General features: G+C 45.8%; 1 protein-coding gene and 1 long non-coding RNA gene across 6 annotated transcripts in view; one reads left to right on the top strand and one right to left on the bottom strand.

Annotated features, from left to right (window-relative positions):
• The window catches only part of HMG20A (high mobility group 20A), a 90,643-nt gene extending 72,022 nt beyond the window's left edge, over positions 1-18,621 (top strand). For 2 of the 4 annotated variants that reach the window (XM_082735968.1, XM_082735965.1), the window contains 3 exons: positions 680-895; positions 1,577-1,719; positions 5,014-7,458. In XM_082735968.1, the coding sequence (XP_082592094.1) occupies positions 680-895; positions 1,577-1,713 (353 nt within the window). In that variant the 3' untranslated portion in view covers positions 1,714-1,719; positions 5,014-7,458. Of the gene's footprint in view, positions 1-679; positions 896-1,576; positions 1,720-5,013; positions 7,459-18,417 lie in introns of those variants that run through there. The other 2 variants (XM_082735967.1, XM_082735966.1) reach the window with 2 other exon arrangements.
• The window catches only part of LOC309867279, a 28,262-nt gene extending 8,537 nt beyond the window's left edge, over positions 1-19,725 (bottom strand). Inside the window, exons 1-2 of one of the 2 annotated variants that reach the window (XR_014313090.1) lie at positions 18,750-19,725; positions 16,084-18,170 (exon numbers count right to left, since the gene is read on the bottom strand). This is a non-coding gene — a long non-coding RNA (uncharacterized lncRNA). Of the gene's footprint in view, positions 1-16,032; positions 18,171-18,749 lie in introns of those variants that run through there. The other variant, XR_014313091.1, reaches the window with a different exon arrangement.
• Between the last annotated feature and the right edge of the window lie 487 nt (positions 19,726-20,212).

Genomic DNA, 20,212 nt, shown 5'->3' with positions numbered 1-20,212 from the left:
TTCCTCAGGTTTGTGACGGGGGTTTTCATTCTCAGGAGGAATTAGTTGCTCGGAAGGAGCGGTAGTGTTATTCTTGACCCTAGGACTGTTCTGGAGGGAGAAAACTCTTTCTGTTTTACTCTGTAGTAAGGGTAGCTACTCAAAAAACCAGTGAGGGAAAGCCACGCCAGTTTTGTCAAAGCTACTTTAGTCTCTGGATCAAAGGAAATAAATGTGCATCACTAATTCAGTTGCTTTCAGACTGTTAGCCTGAAACCCTTTGTATAAACAAAAGCTTACATGGGCATCCAGAATATAAAATAAGGGAGAGCAAAGCTGACCCCATTGCAGTAAAGATGAGACCCACAGCTGTGCTTCCAGCCTCCCAGGATCTCCCTGTGAAAGCCCCTCAGGCTGCTGCTTGCACAGTTTAAATAAATAAACAAACAAATACTGAGAATTGCAACTGTTCCTTGCAATCTTAAGTAGGAATATGATCAGCTTTAAGAATTAAAATAGCTCTGGGGAACCAGGCATTTTATTGCTGAAATTGCTATCTGGAAGGCTCTAATGAGACTAGGGAGTTGAGGTGGGGTAGCTAATTAGAGACAGCTGAGCAGAACTTCCTTGTAAGAGTCTTCGGGAATCCTCAGAGACTCCCAAGTGCTCCATGTGCCCTCTGTGGGACGTGTGTCCTCAGCTCGGGAGGCAGAGCTCCGCCAGCTCCGGAAATCCAACATGGAGTTCGAGGAGAGGAATGCAGCCCTGCAGAAGCACGTGGAGAGCATGCGCACCGCAGTGGAGAAGCTGGAGGTGGATGTGATCCAGGAGCGGAGCCGCAACACCGTCCTACAGCAGCACCTGGAGACCCTGCGGCAGGTGTTGACCAGCAGCTTTGCCAGCATGCCGTTGCCTGGTAATGTCACCCTTATCTGGGCAATTCCGTGATGGGGGAGGGAGCAGGTGCTGTCTTGTGTTGGTATCAGTGGGGTGAGGTCTCCCCACCCGGAAGATAATCAATAGAATAAGGGTTTTTGTTCGCTCAGAGGTTGCTGTGGGTCTTGTAACAGTATCTCAGTATTGGCTACAGTCATCCAAAATCTCAGGCTCTCCGGCCATTTAAATTTTTCTCCAATTATATTTTCATGTAATTTACTTTCCTTTCTATTAAGCTTAATTTGATATTCAGAATAATGAAAGCTGAGTAATAAATCCTGAGTAGAGCATTTTTCTTATACATGTCTGCTCGCTTTGTAGTTTTGTTTTGATGGGAAGAAAGAGGAAAATAAACACTGGTATTTTTTTATATCCTCTTTCCTGTGAAGGATAATCACAGCAGAAAGCTGGGAGAGTCTCTAACTTCTTGTTATATTACAGCTACTGGTATATACGGTAGAACAACTATATAGCCCGTCTTTTTATTCAGGTTATGTGGATTAAGTTCATTTCTTTGAGGTCTCAGAGTCTCTCCCCCGAAATGAAAATCTTTTCTGTGGAGCAGACCAAGACCCCACACTTACTGTGGAGTCACTTAAGTGTGCTGTGGTTGAACTGAAAAGGAAGGATTTTCTTTCTTTCTCTCCTTATCTCACTTCAGGAAGTGGAGAGACACCTACCGTGGACACCATTGACTCCTATATGAACAGACTACACAGTATTATTTTAGCTAATCCCCAAGACAATGAGAACTTCATAGCTACAGTTCGAGAAGTTGTGAACAGGCTTGATCGTTAGGGAATGGTGAGTGCTCACTGATGCAATACGTATGTGCCAACACGTCATCCAAAGTAAGGCAGTAGGCTTTCTCAGAGCTACTAAAACCCTAGCAATACATCAAATAAATGTGTTGGAGACTTGATTAAAACTACTGCTACATGGTTACTAAATATAGGAAATAATGTCAGAATAGAGTTCCTTCTCATGCCTGCCTCAGTGTGATTTAGTGGAAAGAGCATGATTTTTTTGCGGTTGAACCTCCATTCCAGCTTTGTTAGCTAGTCGCTGTATTCTCCGGTGTTAGTTTCCCGAAGGGTTTTGAGGAGTGAATGAGAAGCTTAGAAGAAATCACCCCCAAAACAGCGCTTAGAACAAAATAAGTATCACTTAATTGTTAAGCTTCCTTTTCCCTGGAAAATACTAATGATCACTTACAACAGCAGTCACTGAGACATCGCATGTATATAAACCTACGTAAGAAGCTTTTCATTCAGCACTTGATACCAGAGTTACTATTGTATGTTAGATTCACTGTGGACTAGCCTTACAGTGAAACAGCTATTGCCTGTTTAAAGAGATTTAGACTTTTTAAAAAAGGGGAAGGGGGACTCCTGGCTGGCTGAGTCAGAAAAGCACACAACCCTTGATCTTGGGGTCATGAATTCCAGCCCCACGATGGACCCAGAGATTCCTTAAATAAAATAAAAAATGAAAAGACTTTAAATCGATTTAAAAAATAAATTCTCAGTAGTCAAAAAAGAGAGAGAAAATAAGCCTTCTAAAATATTTTCAACAAATGACTAGTAGCATGTGTTATGTCCTCTTAGAAAAGAAAAAAACGTACATTTCCAGAAAGTCTCTGACCATATAAACTTTTTGGTGCTAATGATAGTCATCAGGTATCATTTCTTTTTTTTTTTTTTTTAACTTTATTTATTTATCAGAGAGAGAGGGGGAGAGAGCGAGCACAGGCAGACAGAATGGCAGGCAGAATGCTGAGCAAGGAGCCCGATGTGGGACTCGATCCCAGGATGCTGGGATCATGACCTGAGCCGAAGGCAGCTGCTAAACCAACTGAGCCACCCAGGCATCCCAGGTGTCATTTCTTAAATAGAACTCGTATGTATTCACCTAAATTCCTAGAGCAAGTGTGCCCTGTAGTATGCCATCCCACAGAATTGACATCCCTTTGGTCTGCAGCAGACTTATAAACTGTGGAAGTCCTAAGACCATATGGTGAGATGGCCATGTATGGGTAGAAAGACAAAAGTGGAAAGCAGGATGTGCTCCTTACAATGGCCAGTCATGGATTTGAATCTTTATTTATTTGTCCTGCAGGTACCTAAGCACACTCATAGACATATTCATATTCTAGTATGGTCTGGACCTTGAGCAAAATGTCTAAGAATAAATAAAACCCATGACTTTGTCTAATGAGGCAACATCTGCTAGCAGAGACAAAAAGCAGGAGTCTCTCCTTGGCCATCCCACTGGATGGTAACTGCAAAACAATTCATTATACTTTAGCCTCAGCCGTGCTCTGATGGGGAAAGGATTACCGTCCTTCTAGTGGGTAGCCAGATGGAACAGCCCGTACTTCTAAGAGATGGCTGGACTGCCTACAGAATAAAGAAATGGCATTACTGCTGCTGTTTATGAGAGGAACAGCTTGTAAATCTAGGCCTGGGATTTTCAGGAGCTCATCATCTTTCTCATTTTCACACAGTTTTTTCAATTAGCACTCTTGTAGGCTTGAAAAGAGAGAGCCGGGAGAAACTGTGGAAGATTGTGGAAGAACACAGTAATTGATAACATGGTGTCTCCTCACATAGGTATAGGGCAGTTATTACAAGTTTTGAGCCAAAAGTGGTTTTCTATTTTGAGCATTTTGCCAGTAAGACTCTCCTCGAGCTTTGCCTCTCTCAGGATATGAACTGTAGTATCGGCTTTCAGAGGTGTCGTGGAAAACCTAGAATGTTACCATTATTTTTGGTTTTCACCTCTGTTTTGCTTTTGGAAAAGAAAAATAACTGAAATGTGAACCGATTTTATTACTTCAGATTCTTACAATCTAGTCATGCAAGCATAACTAAGAGTAGGTAGTTCCCCACACCCCTCGAAACTGTCAAATGAAACAATTATGAAGACTGTGATTAATACTGGCTTGGCCTCATTATACAAATATGTGCAGACAGCTATGCCTGATGTCCCCAGCATTCCTGGTGCAATTAATTACTCTGACGTGAGCTTGGCCAAGTTTTCATCCACTGTCAGGAGCCAATGAGTGAAGGGAAGCCAGGGTTCTACAGTTTGGGGGAGCATATTAGAGCTGGAAGGAACCTTCAGAAATCCCAGCATTTTACATAGGAAGAAACTAGGTCCCGAAGAGGTGAGATTTCTTGCCTGAAAAATATCTAAGTAGATGAGTGCAGAATCCAGGACAAGAACATGTGTACCTAAATTCTGGTTCAGTGAAGTTTCTAAAACATTGCTATAAGGAGTCGGGGCAGGTGTAAGGGGAAGACACTAAAAAGCCTTGGAATGTGAGCATTAAGATAAATAGGAAGCAAATAGAAAAACTTACAATCCAGTAATTGTAATGTTACAAAATTTTGGTCAACCCATTTAAAAATCATTTTTATAGACGTACAGTGAAAGACTTGCCCCAGCTGTCACCTTTCTCTGTGTCTTACTGGTACCTAGAAAAAAAGGAGGGCTGGGAGGAAACCATGGGGCAATTTCACACTGAGAGGTGACCAATGTCACATAAACTGTCAAAATCCATATGTTACTTGATTTCAGTTTAACCAAATGAAAAATATTCAGCTCTTTGAGGGAAAAAAAAAAAAACCCTTATGCAATTGCATTTAGCAATGTAAGAAAATGTATTGATCCTCTGCACACAATACATTTCTATATACATGCCAAGATTTTTAGATTTCTGCTTGAAGAAAATTGGTTTTGATTGATTATACATTTTTGGGCTAAAATAGAGCACTAATTTTCCATCATCCGATTTGGCCCCGATGGTTGCTTTTCTGTGTTGGGCTGACGATTTTCCTACCTCCCTATTGTTGCTGAACTGGAGCTGGGCCACGTTTCATTGAAATGTTATCTAAAACATCTCAGTGAGCTTGTCTGTTTGCAGCTTTATGAGCTCTTTTGTCTACACTCACCCTGCTTCTCACCTCAACCCTACCAAAAATAGAACAGAGCTTTTTTTTTTTTTTTTTTTTTAACCCAGAGCCCTAACCTTTCTGATCAGTGCTTATTACCTTTTTGGTATCTTCATTGTTTTTCTCCCTCCCAATCCTACAGGTCTTAGAGCTCCATGACGTTCTGTAAGTGGTTTTACTTGTGAGGAATGAGAAGCCATCCATGGACCTATGAACTGAGTGGAGGCAGAGAGGGGGTACAGATTGCTCTGCTTGGGAAAGAACTATCAGTTAGGAGTTTAATGCCTTCACCCCGGGAAGCCATAGGCGAGAGCTGCTAGAGGAACATGGATACGCACTTCCTGTGGAACCGTCCTTGTGCAGCTTTGAAAGTGTACAGCCCTTCTCCCGGGTCTCCAGTTTCCTGGCATCTGCATTTCTTTCTGATAAAGTGGGTCTGCATAGATTCTGCCGACCAGCCGCCCTGACCCTGACCTCTCCTGCAGCAGGAAGGAAGCCTTCTCATTGCTTCACTTCACATGGGACCCTTTTCTCAGTGGCTCCGGTTTTCTTACCTAGCTGTCACTTTTCTTTTTTTTTTTTAGTACCTTTGAGGGTGATGTTTTATTTCCTTCACCCTCTTCAGGTTCGACATCTCCATTTTCTGACCTCTGGGCTCTGTTGCTCAGCAGGGCTCTGAAGGAGAGCTCCTCTCATTGGACAGGCCCAGGCTTCTCCCATCATTGTCCTGCTGTGACTCCAAAGAAAGGAGCTTCTTGTCGACAGTGCCCTGTGGAGCAAGGCTGTGTTTCCTATCCCACATGGTGCCCAGTGGGTGCCAGCCCTCACCGAGGCTTTGTGATTGCTGCCCTGAAGGAGAATGCTCTTTCCTTCCTCCTTGCTACTGCCTGCTGTTTCCTAAGCACTGCTCCTGCGCAGACACGGTCTGGTCCCAGCCCCAGCAAGGCTCTTCTGTTCCCATCTGTTGGCAGTGTCTTATGGAGCATTTTTGCTAAGGAAAAGGTCATTGGCAAACAGGAGAGAACGGGAAAAGTAGTTTCTCATTTGGCATTAAAAACAAAAACCCAAAGTTTATCATGAGTGAAACCTGAGGGAATCCCTGTCTGCTCTAGGTACAAGCATAGGGATGGGTGGAAATGTTCAAAATCGTCTCTTGAGCTAATAAGCAAGGGCACAGAGGGATTTGTCTTCCCTCTGTAGCCACAACTGCAAAATCTACGTCAAAAGGACAGGCTTCCCTTCCTTTTCCCCTCTTAGGAAGTGATTCTTTTTTTTTTTTTTAAACACCAAAAGGGAAGACAGCCTTCTGATTCTCATCTCAGGGTTTTGCTGTGTTGTGTTTTGTTGCTCTAGAGCACAAGGCTGACAGTTGCAGCTGAGATCTTTGGAACCAAAGTGGCACATGCTGAGCCCATTGTCTAGGCACCACGCCACTGAAGCAGGTGGAAGTGTGTCCCCCTCACAATCTGCTCATGAGCCAGGGTACAAGCCAGAAACCCCCTGTCGGGCTGCTGCACCATCCTGTCTTCTCAGCATCTCCTTACCTGATTTCTTTATTATCCCAAAGGAAATAAAATAACAACAAAAACAACCTTGTTAAAAAATGCCATGTGAGCACATGTCAAATTTCCACGCACTGAAGCCTACACACAACTGCCTGGCAGTTTCTTAGAATAAGAGCCCATCTATCTGTCGCCATAAGCCTAGCCTGCTTTGTTCTGTGCTTTCCTGTATTCCTGCCCTCACCTGCTGTTCTTGTCACTTCCCTCAGCCTCCCTGCGTGCTCAGTCCAAGCTAGAATAGCCTGTGTGTGGCAGAAGGACAGCTAAGCCAGTTCTGGAAGTTTGTATCTGCCTTTCTGCCAGACACTTTGTCTCCTTTTTCTTTCCTCCTCGTATTTCTCTCTGTTTCTCCTTTGTGTCCGTTTTGTGCCCCTTTGTTAGCAGCACTGTTGACCAGGAAAGGCTGTAACTTGGTCCAAAGATTATCATTCTCAAGACTCTAGCAAGGACATCCGACATTGACTTGAGATATTTGCATATTCAGGAATGCCCCAGATCTTGCCTACACTCTGAAACCATTTTCACAAAATACGCAGCCTGCTTTCAAAATCCTGCCTCTCCCAGTAGCTACACACCTGACTCTGGTGGCTGGGATTCAGCCGCCACAAAACTGTCCGATTCTGTAAAGCAGGTCTGTGTTGTTCAACCAGGAGGTGGTGAGTGAGGTTACGGGCTAATGCAGTACCTAATTCATGTTCCCCAATAAACTTGTAGATATTCTAGCACACGTATAGGTTCTTCTCCAGAAATAACTTGTTGCCTGTTCAGTGTTACAGATCTCTTTTTTTTCTTTCATTAAAACACAAGGAGCAGCTGAGGAAAGTAAGACAAAGTGTTTTATTTCTGACAACATTAAATTTTAGGGGAAAAAATTTGTGTATATGTGTTTGGAACTGTTGAAATGCCAAGTTTTCTGTACAAGTGTTTTTGTAATTAAACTTTTAGATTTTCTTTGTTTTTGAAGAAGTTGATATGCTTGCTTGACACTTGCCTCATTAAAACTTTTCTATGTTGAATCCACCTCATTCAATTTTCCCTGCATTGTAATTGGAAAAAAAAAGTCCTACCTCTGCCTTTTCATCTTAAAGACTTTGTCAACTCCACATTAATCATCAAGACTGTTATGCTTTTAAAACATTAACACATTCATTTTGCTAATTGCTTATTCAAAATGTGTCTTAGCCTGTTTGAGAGTTCAACTCTTTTAATGTATGTTGTAACAATACAGTGAGTTGTAATTCATTTTAATGTAGCAGTAGTGTTCTGGAGGCTACGTGAAAGAAATCTGATGTTGTTCCTTTTGACAGAAGAGATTACTTGTCCTTGGATGCTTGCTTTTAAAAACAACCACTACTTAACCAATCAAAATCATTTTTAAAGGAAAAACTGTCACCTCTTTCCACCATGCTTTTAAAATCCTAGGGGCGAGAGAATCTGGCTTTTAAAGCCCGCTGCTCTCCAAGGAGCCAGTGGTGTTGCACTGGGCAAGACTTGCTTTGCTCCAGCTCCAGTTTCCTCTTCTGACAGAACACGTGCCTCACAGCTCTCTTACGCTGTTGTTAGAAAGCTAGAATTAGGGAACAGAAGTGACTATGCTTTGGAGGACACAAAGACTGGGTTCCATGAGTGTGGAAAATTACTGAGCCAACTCAGTTAGGATGGGGCTTGACTCTATGCTTAACAGAAACCCAGATCAGCAGAAACTTGAACAAGAAATGCGTCTCTGTCATGGAAAAGTATTCCGAAGGTTGGCAGTCCAAGGCCGGTGTAATGGCTCCTGTCTGCACCACAACATGGTTCCTTTCTCAGGGTCACCTCGTGGTCCAGAATAGCCTCTTGGCCATCAGCTGTCATTTGAAATACCAGGCAGCATGAAGAAGAAAAGAGGGCGAGGACAGCATGAGCAAACCCAGCTGAGTCAGCACCCTTTAAAGAGTCTTCCTGGAAATCACACTCAGCGTTTCCAGAACTCAGTCACGTGACAGCAGCTCGCTATAAAGGAGGCCAAGAAATGTCACCTTTCCTTGGACATTACTTTCCCCAATGATGTGTGAGTTACAATCACTGAAGAAGGGGAAAGAATACAGAGTAAGCAATTAACGTGTTAACGCCGTGCACGCACCAAAGCCAGCCCTGCTCTGTCAGTGAGCAGGGTGCCTTATACTGCCTTTGCCTCTTGGCCATCTGAGAATTGGTTCTCTACTTCCTTGGGACCCTGCCCCGATCCCCCACCACCAAATAGCGAAAAAGCCAAGACCTAGCTTCAGTCTGAGTTTGCCTTTCTTGTTCCCACCTTAGCTTCTCCCAAACCCCTCGACAGCTGGTGGCCAGCCCTGTTTGGTAAAAGTCAACATAAACAGGTGGTATTATTTCCCCCAGTTGTTTGTTCCCTTTCTCGAACTGCTCAGCATCTGCTGGATTGAAACAACACCAGGATAAACTTTCCCTGAGGGTGGGGGAATTGAAGCATTGCTTGGCAGAAAAGCTCATAGCTACTTCCTGCCCTCCCAAAGGATTTCCTCCCTTGCAACTGAGAGTTCCCAGCCAAGGGCTTTTTCTTTGTTTCATTTATTTGCCTTTTGACACATACCCTGCCCTCAGAATCTCTACAGAAATAAATGCTAGCTCGTGTGCCAACTCTGGACTGAAAGAGCAGGTAAAATGTCAGTGTCCATCTCATCCAGAAACCATTTCAGTGTGGTGTTCACGGGAACGTGTGTCTACGGGGGGAAGCTGCTTAAAAAGTTCTTACACGGGGCACCTTGTATTAAAAGCTTTGATACAGGTAAATAATTTTGGGAGAGTGAAAGAAGTGCTTGGTTCTCACCGGACAAGAGATGATTTTTCCATAATGGCAAGAAGGTTGGCAATGGGGAGTGGATCTGAGCCTTGAGGGATCTGCATCTTAACTAATAAAACTCTTATCTGAAACATAAATATAAAAGTCTAGCTGATAACCATCAAAGAGTTTCTCTAGTAGAGGTTGAGAGAGCCGGACAATAAGAGTGGCTGGATTCATTGTAACTTAGATGAATGGTTTTCAAAGTGTGCTTTTGACTTATTAATAGACCATTAAATCAAGTCGGTCAAAAACTTTTTTTTTTTTAATAAAATGAACAGAGGGGCGCCTGGGTGGTGCAGTAAGTTAAGTGTCCGGCTCTTGATGTCAGCTCAGGTCTCAATCTCAGGGTTACTGAGTTCAAGCCACTTAAAAATTAATTAGTTAATTAAAATGAAGAGAAACTGTCAGAATACATATACTAAGGGTAGGTATAATTTTGCAAAACTTATTTTCCCACTTGAGTTCATACACATGTGCTAGGTTAGAATATAAAATAGGTTTCCTACCAACCGGTCAAAATAAAGACAGAGACCTTGACATTTCACTACCTCTGAAATTGGATGGACTCGCTGAGTTCTAGTTTGCTGGGCTCTGCAGTTTTCTACTGTGTGACCTTGGGCAAGTTGCTTAAACTAGTCTGCTTTCTTATCTGTTACACAGATATTTATAGTTTCTATTGTGTAGAGTTTTAGACGGATTAAATTAGCTAATCCATGTAAAACATTTAGTACCTATCACAGGTAGACACCTAAATGTTAACTGTTATAATTCGTAAGATTCAAGGGAAATGAGAATATTTAGGCATACATAGGCCAAGCACTCTCCTCTGCCTTTTACATAAATTACGTCATTTAATTCTTCCCACGACCTTATGGAGTAGGACAACTGTACCCACTTTACATGTATGAATATTAAGACGCAAAGATGGTAAGAAATTTGCACTTGGGAAGAGACAAAGAACAGATTTATACCCAAATAGTTCTGACTCCACATTTCTCAGTAGCCAGACTGCCTTAGAGATATTTAATGAGACTGACCCGAGTTCAGAGCAGTGGCATAGTATGGTGGGTGTGAAAACCAGAATTAGACCTAATCGTCCAACAATATTTGCTGAATGTCTTTCTTTTGTCAGGAGATACTCTAGATCCCTGTCCCCATGGAGTTCACATCCTGCTAGGGGAAAAGAGACTATAAACATAACCTAACAAACTCCCATCAGCTAGTTGCCAAGATAAGCTGAAATGCTACAAAATAACTAAGATAGAGGAAAGCCTTCTCTGAAAAAGTAACGTTTAAAGGCAGACCCTGCTGATTCCAAGGAGCCAGGCCTCTGAGGACTTAGGAAATAGAACAGCCAAAATCCTGAGATAGGGATGAGCTGTGGGATTTCAAGGAAGAGAGAAAAACCCCAAAAGGCTGGATGGAACAGAGTACAAGAGAAGCAGAGTGGCTTTGAAGTTGCCAGGTAAGCAATACAGAATTGTGTAGAGCCTTGTAAGGTGTGATAAAGAGTTCAAATTGTGGGCACCTGGGTGGCTCAGTTGGTCAAGCGACTGCCTTGGGTTCAGGTCATGATCCCAGGGTCCCGGGATCGAGTTCCGCAACGGTCTCCCAGCTCTGTGGGGAGTCTGCTTCTCCCTCTGACTTTCCCCCCTCTCATGCTGACTCTCTCTCAAATAAAATCTTATAAAAAAATTAAAAAGTTTAAATTGTATTCTAAGTGGCTGTGATGAGAGCTCTCACAAGTAAGCCCCATGTTATTCAAGCCTCACTCTGGCCGCTGTATACCGAACTGGGGAGTCAAGAGCAGAATCAGGCCAGTTAAAAGATTGGCACAGGGGGTGCCTGGTGGCATCATCGGTTAAGCGTCCAACTCTTGATTTCAGCTCAGGTGGTGATCTCAGGGTCATGGAATCCACCCCTACATGTGCTCACACACTCACTCTCTCAACATAAATAAATCTTTAAAAAAGGAAGAAGATGGCACCAGAGTTCAAGGCAGAAGTGACAATAGTTTAGCCTGGAGTGGTGGCAGTGCAGACAGAAAAGAGCAGACAAATTCAGGATATATTTTCAAAGTGTAAGGGACAGAAGTTGTGAGGAGAATGTGAAGAGTGAAAGAAAAGAATTAGGAATAACTCCCTGGGAGGGGCGCCTGGGTGACCCAGTCAGCTGAGCATCTGGCTCCTGATTTCGACTCAGGTCATGATCTCAGGGTCGTGGGATTGAGCCCAGGTTATTTTGGCTTGAGCAACTGGGTAGTGCCATTATGTGAGATGGGATATACTTAAGGTTGGGACGTCATGGAGGAAATATGGAAAGTTCTGTGTGGGACTTGCAAAAACCAAGAGTCAACCAGCAGATTTGCCCCCGAGCAAGATACAAGACACTTTGATCCCTCTCCACTAAATGCTTCCTTTTCAGCTCAGTCTGCGGTTCCGTGAGGTTGCAACTTCAGGTCAGTGTTTGCTAACATTCCTTCCAGCCTCCGCGCAGGTGCACATACGGAGATCCAGCTACTCAAGCCATTTGTTGGACTATGAAATGAAGGGATGGTCTCCTTTTTAATTCTTCAAGCTCCTTAGGAAAAGAATTTTTCAAACCTTGCATTTGCATTTGTTTAAGGTTGGCATAAAGCAGCTGAATGTTCTAGGATGTAAAAATCATACCGTAACCTGATGGCTAGAAAATCCTGGGGCAAGTAATGGAAAGCGTCTGCTTGAAGGAGACTGGCCAGTATGTTTGGCGTCGTTCAAAGAAGGGTAATGTGAGAAGATGTCAGTGATACAGCCAAAAGGTTTATGGACTCAGCAAATGGGTTCCTGCCAGGAGTGTTTTTGCTATCTTCAAGGATAGAAATTAACTCAAGGCAGCTGGGTCCAGGCACTGGAATGTAAGATAATAATCTATTTTCCTTGGGGCTGTTTTTGGGGGGGGGGGGTTAAGATTTTATTTTTATATAATCTCTACCCCCAACATGGGGTTCAAACTCACGACCTAGAGATCAAGAGTTGCACACTCCACCCACTGAGACAGCTAGGTGCCCTTGGGACTGCTGTATTTTTTAAGGGGGATTACGCTTATCTAGAGAAGTTCTTGGTTTTTTTGTTTGTCTGTTTTGTTTTGTTTTTGAAGTTCTTGTTTTTGAGGACAAACTAGTGTGGCCGTTATGGATTTTAGTCACCCCCTCAGGAGAGTGAATATTTTAGATACAGTCATTCATTCAAACATTTTCCAAATACTATGTGTTTAGGGTTTAAAGCTGAGGACGAGGTCTCCTCAAAAGTTCACAATGTAACAAAGAGTAAACATGAAAGCTGACTACAGTAGGAACTGATAAATTACCAAATGGCTGTAAGCAAACTGTTCTGGAAAATACAAAGGTTGTGTCCAGGGGATGTCAAAAGAGAGCTTTACCAAGATAACAGTTTGAGCTAGTCCTTAAAGTGCGGTTGTCCCCCGGACAACAGGGCTTTAAACTGCGTGGATTTTTTTCAATAAATGCAGGATAGTACTGTAAATGTATTTTCTCTTCCTTATGATTTTCCTAGCGTTTTCTTCTCTCTGGCTTGTTTTATTTTAACACAGCATATAATATATGTAACATAAAATATGTGTTCATCGACTATTTATGTTATTGGTAAGACTTCGAGACAAAAGTAGGCTATTAGTAAAGTTTTGGGGAAGTCACACTTCCATGTGGAGTTTTGACTGCACAGGGGCCGGTACCCCTAACCCCTGGCTTTGTTCAAGGGTCAATTGTAGTTCTTTAAGAGAAGCTAAAAATAGAACTGGAGATATGAGTGCATTTTTGATGCACTCAAGTAATTCCTAGAACACAGGAATCCAGGGACACCTGGGTGGCTCAGGTGGTTAAGCAACTGCCTTCAGCTCAGGTCATGATCCTGGAGTCCCAGGATCGGCTCCCACATCGGGCTCCCTGCTCGGCAGGGAGTCTGCTTCTCCCTCCCACTTCTTGTGCTCTCTCTCTCTCTCAAATAAATAAAATCTTAAAAAAAAAAAAAAAGAATCCAGTGTACTGATTAAAAAATAGAGAAAGAGAAAGATTTTTTTTTAAATGGATTATAAATTGGCCTTGAATGCCATACTAAGGGACTTCGTTTTATTTGCCCAGGGCAAGGCATCAAGGCTGTTTTTGCAAGACAGTGATGGGAGATTAAGGAAAACTCAATCAGAAGTTCTTAACATGTTTTCTGCCATGAACCCATCCTTGCAATCTTATGAAGCCTGTGGATGCTTCTCAGAATAATGTTTTTAGGCGCAGAAAATAAAATATGTAGGATTACAAGGAACACCAACTATACTGAAATACAGCTATGAAAATATTAAACATGAGTTACACAGGAATACTTGTGTTTCTTAAAGGATTAAATAACAATGTAGCAGCAGCTCTAATAACCACCATAATTTTAAAGTAGTAATGATCACAAATGGTATTTCAACCTCTGCAACAGCTGTGACATGGTGTAAATATCCATACTCCCGCCGGTGGCCAAGTCACAGGGCCTGCCAGTACTGCTGGGCTCCATTCCCAACATTTCAAATTCCAAAAAGTGCCAAATTTCAGTTAGAGGTTTATGAAAATCAAGAAACACCTTTTCTCCCCCGTTCGTGTTTGCAGTTCTCAGTCCTTGCCGGACTCCTGAACTCAAAGCTCTGTGGGGAGAGGCCGGTTAGCAGGCTGTTGAATAGGCAGGACAAGAAGCAAAAAGAGCCTATGATGGGGGGAACCAAGGAACAGGAGGGAGAGACATTTCGGAATTTGACTCGGTTTCTCCCAACCCTCAGTGAGGGACTCCTCAAGGTAGAATCTGGGGGTAACACGCGGTCTCGCCAGACAGGATTAGGAAGGCGTAAACCGTTAAAGGAGCATCAATTCTCGCAGCAGCTGATCAGGTTGTGTATAGTTTCATTCGCTGGTTCAACTAGTATTTACTCCCCTCTGTGGCAGGGCAAGGAATGCAGCCAAACAGACCTGGTTCTTGCTTTCACGGAGCTTACTGTCTCTTGGAAGAAAACGATTAAGCAAACCAGAGTCGATAAGCTATCACCAATGGGCTCAAAAGGAGGAAGACGGGGGTGGGGGGTGGGACTTCTGCAGAGCCTGCTGGCAGGGAGTAGGGACCTGTCTTAGACCGTGGGGTCAGGGAAGACCTCTCCAAAGAAGTAACTCGTAAGATGAGACCAGAGCAACAGGTAGGACTTGGGTAAGAAATCAGGAAGAGAGCATGAAGGCCAGCCTCTGTTGGTGCTGGAGAGGGGCTAAATGAAACTCAGGGGAGGGGAGTAGAGAGAGCTTGGGGAAGGGGGCAAAAGGCAGAAAGGAGTTGGACCACAGGAAGTCTTTCAGCCATCCTAAGGACTTTTGGGGATTGAGTGCGGGGGGGGACACCACTGAAGATCTCTAAGTGGGGAGTGATAGAATCCAGTTTGTGGTTTTCAGAAATTCTCCCGACTGCTCTCAGAAGAGTGGGTTGTAGGGAGCAAAGCACCAAAACAGGGAGGGGAGGTGTGTCTGTGACTGAACCCCGGGAGAGATGCTGGCAGTGGGAGCTCCCACTGAGGCTGGGACAGAGAAGAATGGAGGGGAGGAGAGGCTGCAGTGAATCTCGGTGGGCGGTAGAATGAGCACAGTGAGTGACAGCTGGCGGTGGGAAGGAGGGAGGACAGAGGGCAGCTGTGCAGGAATCTCCAGCTTCAAACAGATCCAGAGAGGCGCCGTTGGTGGGGATGGACAGTCTGGAGAAGGAGCAGACGGGGCAGGCAGGAATGTCTACAAATCAGAGATCTCCGTAGGCACATTCATCTGAGATGCAGGAGGCTAGGTGCTAAATCAACATCTATAGCAACAATTCTGAAGCTTAAAGATAGGTCCGGACTTGGGGTGACTTTTACTGAAGACCCCTAAGGACGCACTCAGTGTCCGCCCCTTCGTCTCAGATCCTGGCACTGAGCTACAGGCAATAAGTCAGACCCTGCCAACCTCTACCATCCTGACTAAAGACTGCACTCTGATTCTCAGCCCCACTGTCAACTCTGACTATTTCTTTGTTCTGCCCCTGATACCAGAACAGCAGCGGGACCTGGTGCCACTTTCTAGGCAGCTTAAGTCAGGCAGTTTCTCTAAAGGTGTTCAGAACATTGAACTTGCAGAGGTTTCTCTCGAGGGATTTCTGCAGGGGGAGCTTTGCATCTATAAAGATGCTAAACCTCCTCACGCCTTCCAGTGAATTACTGTCTGTTTCTCACGGCCAATTTTATAGCAAATATGATTGGGATATCTACTGATGGTTTCTTAGAACCGGAAGAAAATAACAGGACATACCAAGGGAATTGCAACTAAACATGCTAACGACAGAGAAGGGCTGTAAATTTTACAAAATTGTAAACTGTGGTCATGCAAAGAAGAGGTTTCACTGTACCCTGAAGATGTGACCCACGGCTAAATGGGGCCAAGATTAATCATGTCTTGGTCTTATACATAAGCCAAAGGAGCTTTTCTAAAGATCATGCCTATTAAAGCAGAGAAGACTTTTCTGGAGGTAATACCATAATGAGCTCCAGGCATTTAATGAGAGACAAGTGCTATTGTTAACGGGGTAACCTTCAGCATCTAATCTGGAAACGAAGCGGGCCTGCTCGCTCTGCAAAATGAGACCCCAATCCAGTCCACGAGATGAAGAGGACACTCACATTTCTAGATGCTCGGATGCAGGCAAAACTGAAATTTTCCAGATGAGGGAGAAAGGCGTTTATTTTTGTTTTTATAATTAGGAAAGGACGTTACCTGTTAGGAGCAAGGCCCTAACTCCAGGCTGCAGACCCAGAGGCTTCTAAAGGCAGTCAAATAAAAACAGCATTCAGGAACGAAACAGCCTAAGGAGCTTGATGGAGTTTCCCCAAAACCTCCGAGGAATAGACAGCATTCTGGAGAGAGGAGACTTGGCTTCCATCTCTGTCACAGCTGCTGTCTTCAATGAGGGAAACTGCCTGGCCAGAAAAATATCACCAGGGTGACCCCAGAAAAAGAGCCATCTCACCCTGTTCCCTTTTCTCCAGCCCCCACAAGTCTCTTGTCTAAGCATTTATGTTGTGTCAGCTCTCACTTTGCTATGCACTAGAAAGTTCCAGGATGCAAGCCTGACCCTCCTTCCCCCAAACTGTCATGTGGACAGGATACTGCCTCACGTCCTGGCCTCCGCTGCCACGTCCTGCCCCACTTATTGCCTCTGGCTTCCTCTCGCAATCCCAGGAGACAGAAAGCAGCAGGGGCAGGAAGGGAGCTAGCAGGGTCTCAGGGGCGGAAACCCTCTGGATGCCTGAGCCCCAGCTGGTTTGCCCTGGGCCTGCCTTTCTGGGTAGAAGCAAGGGCAATCTCCAGCTTCCCCCAAATGTCCCTTTCTTATACCTGCAGCAGCACAAAACAAGCCAGTTCATTGTGTTCTTGGATATAAATATTGATTCTAGGAGGTGTTAACATTCTGTTCATAAAAGAATGTAACACATTTCTCCCACACCATATTAGACTGATGTGCTGTTTGGCCAAGAGAAGTACAGATTGCTGGCTTCTGCGGGAAAATGTGGACATTTAAATGCATGCAGCTTGCGGACGTCTAGGGAACATTCTGGGAATAGCAACCAGGTCCCTTCCCAGGCTTCGGCTCTGCCCTCCTCCAGCCAGTCTCTCCTCTCCCTGCTCCATCGTTTGCAAATGTCACCAGCATTTCTAATCGCTTGCCGTATGGGAAGACGCTTTCTTAGAATTAGATCTTCTTTCCCAACGACCTGGAAGACCTGGAAACGTGGGCAGTTGCTCTCTTCAGGAAGCCCACAGGGGCAAGGCCAAACATCTTTAGCTTTCTTCCCCTGGGGGAAAGATCTGGGAGGTCCTGCTTTTCTGTTTTCTTTTCCCCCCTCCACGTGGGAGGGAAGGGCAAAGGCTTCAGACCAGAGGTGGTCCCTCCAAGAATTCCACCCGGGCTGAACCAAGCCCAAGACTCCAGTGTGCTGGCTGCCTTGGCAAGGCAAATTCCCCACATTCCACCAGTGCTCTTGAGGGGGAAACTGAACTAATGAGAAAGTGGAATTCTTGATGTGTATTCTCGCTCACTCGGTGCCAGCACGTCTCACACGGACAGATCTTCATCCAACATTTCATAAGAGAGTGGTAGAGCCCATTTCCAGATGTGTGGGAGAGCTGCCCGGGACAGGAGGCTGTTGGGAGAGCCAGCGCCCTCTGCTGCCCTGGCCGGGAAACACCACCGCGGTGCGGAGAGACTGGGGGCTCAAAAAAGCCTGCGGCTCTGTTCAAGCCCACCGCAGACCCACGCTGGTCCAAGGAGGGCCTGCAGCTCCTTGCTATTCAAACGCTGAGTCTGCAAGGAGCTGGCTTCCTTCCGTCTAGCTGGCTCTCTTTATGTTTTGTGCTTTTGAACAAGCCAGAAATGGAGAACATTTATAATAAAACCCCAGCCTCCCACAGCATCCTCTGGTCCTGTGCCCGAGAAGGTGCGGATCGCTGGTGCTGCTCCTGCCCGTGAACCTGGCCAGCAGGCCCAGGCAAGGCAAGGTGAGGAGGGCAGCCTGCCCAGGGAGAGACCTCCCGCCCATCAGCAGCCCTCCGGCCACACCCTTGCCTAAGATTGATTGCAGCTTCCAGAAGCCTTGCCGGCTCCAGAGGCTTGCAGCCGAGGGGAAGTTGCAACTGCCTCACTCAGGCACACTGGCATCTCCAAGGGGCCTCCAGAGCTGGCACAGCCAAGAGCCTGGCTCCGTTTGCAAGCTGAGACCGAGCTGCCGCCCCCTCTGCTCACTGCCTGCCAAGACAGCGATGCAGCCGTGGGTCTCGGGCTGGCTCCAGGGTAGGGCTTGCTGCTGCAGGAGAGACAGAAGAGAGAGAACGGGAGACAGGGAGAGAGCAGTCCTGGTGAAAAATGCTGTGGACGTACTCAGGTGGGAGTGTGGGGAGTCTGGTGAACTGAAAGCCTCCTTGGTCAACCTTGCAGTTTTGCAAAATAGCACAGAACAGTCCATTTTGAGTTGGGGGCGGGGAGCAAGGTTTTTAATTAATTTATTTATTTTACTTACTTATTTTGTTTTGTTTTGTTTTGTTTTTTGGCAGACCGATCTCCTCCCTGCTGGGAGAAGAAACACCCAACCCCCTCGAGCCAACCCCTAACAACAACGCCCTTCTCTCTCTCTGGGACCAATTTCCAGACTGCACAGCGGTCCCGACAAGGTCAATGAGCCGGAGTTGTAAGCAGAAGATCTTTATCTATGTGGGAAATAGGAAAATCATTTGCCTGATAAAAGGAAATACGATAAATAGCCTCGAAATTCCTGGCTGCGTTCCCCCCAGGGCCCCTCCTCTGCTGGAGAAATTGCGCGGGGCAGGAGTCCATGTGCTGCTCCAGCAGGTTTAAAAATAGCACACAGCACACAGCCCTCTCTTACCTTCCAGAAAGACTTCATTACCGGATCCTCAGCCCTGAGCCCGCAGAGCCGCTGCCGGCGCTCTCCTCTCCCCTTGCTGGGTTTTCCTTTGTTGAAAGCGGTCAGGCGGCGCGCACGACGCGTTTTACTCCCGGGCCAGCTCCTGCTCAGCTCGTCTTGCTCGTGGCATGTCTGAAGCTCCGAGAAAGTCCATTGTATTTAATGGGGTGTTAACTCTGTTTATGCTCTGGGACTCGTGCGGTAACGCTACACTCCTGCAAGACAAGCAACTTGAACCTGAAGCTGGCCTCTCCCCCCACACCCACCCCTGTGGGCCCCAGTATCCAGGCCCTCTGGCCCTCGCCACCCGCCCTCCTCTGGCTCAGGTCGCTGAGGAAAGCCTGACCGTGGCTGGAGCAGGGAAACCTGGGGCTCGGAGCCACAGCTGCCACTTGCTGCTGGGACGGGAGGCGGGTCTCTTCATCTCTTAAAGACTCGGTTTTCTCCGCTGTAGAATGGAGGTTTAATTGGGCCCTGCATACCTTGGAAGGCTGTTGAGGTACAATAATGACATCATGAACAAACATTCGGGTGGGTTCTCTCGAAGGCCTCTGTGGTGTGACTCCCAACCCGGCCACTTCTGTATCCCCTTAGAAGCCAGGTGACATCTCCTGATCCTCTCTCTACTAGAACCGGGGCAGGGGGCATCTGTACTGACCGTGAAGTCCATGGATCAGGCTGTGTCTTCACTATGTATCCTGCGGGATGTTCTAAATCCTTGACTCCTGCTCTGTTTACCGCTGGGTGTTCTCCCAGGAAGCAGCCTTCTCTTCTTGCCATTTACTTATTCACAGCGCCCGCCCTAAAAGGTACTTAACACAGAAAGGACTAGGTGTTTGTTCCGTTCTAGCTCTGGAGCTCGCAGTCTGGATCAAAATGGCCTAAGCCCAGGTAGTTTCTAATACGCTATAAAGTTCTGTGCGAACTACGTCTTGGGTTATCCCATCTGACCTACAACCTGGTTATCCCATCTGACCCATCCCCACCCACCCTGCTCCTTCCACATCTGGAGCTCTGCCTGGCGTTCCCTCTCCAGGAGCCAGGTTGTCCCTCCTGGATCCACAGGTCGGGGCTGCGTCTCGCTCCCCTCCTCTTTGGAGTCCCTTGTCTCTGCTTCCAGCTCCCTCAGGCCTTCCCCATCTGGCATTCTGTGGAATCCTCAAACTCAATTTGTCCAAAATGATAGAGTCTCCCCACACCCACAGTTTCTCTTGTGTCTGCCAGCTCAGTTACGAGCGCCACTGCCCACTCAACACTAGAAAACCTGAAATCCTTCTGCACGCTTCTCCCTAGATCCCAGCCTTCTTCCTGGCTCTGCCCTCACCTCCCTCATTCCCAGAACACCCCGGATTCTAGATTCTGCCATCCCCAAGCCAGGCCTTCGTAAGGCCCTCGGCATCACCTCTTCCTTGGGCTCCAGCAAT

Source organism: Mustela nivalis (assembly GCF_964662115.1).
Source record: "Mustela nivalis genome assembly, chromosome: 6".
Classification (NCBI taxonomy): Eukaryota; Metazoa; Chordata; class Mammalia; order Carnivora; family Mustelidae; genus Mustela; species Mustela nivalis.
This window is presented reverse-complemented; position numbering and strand designations above follow the sequence as displayed.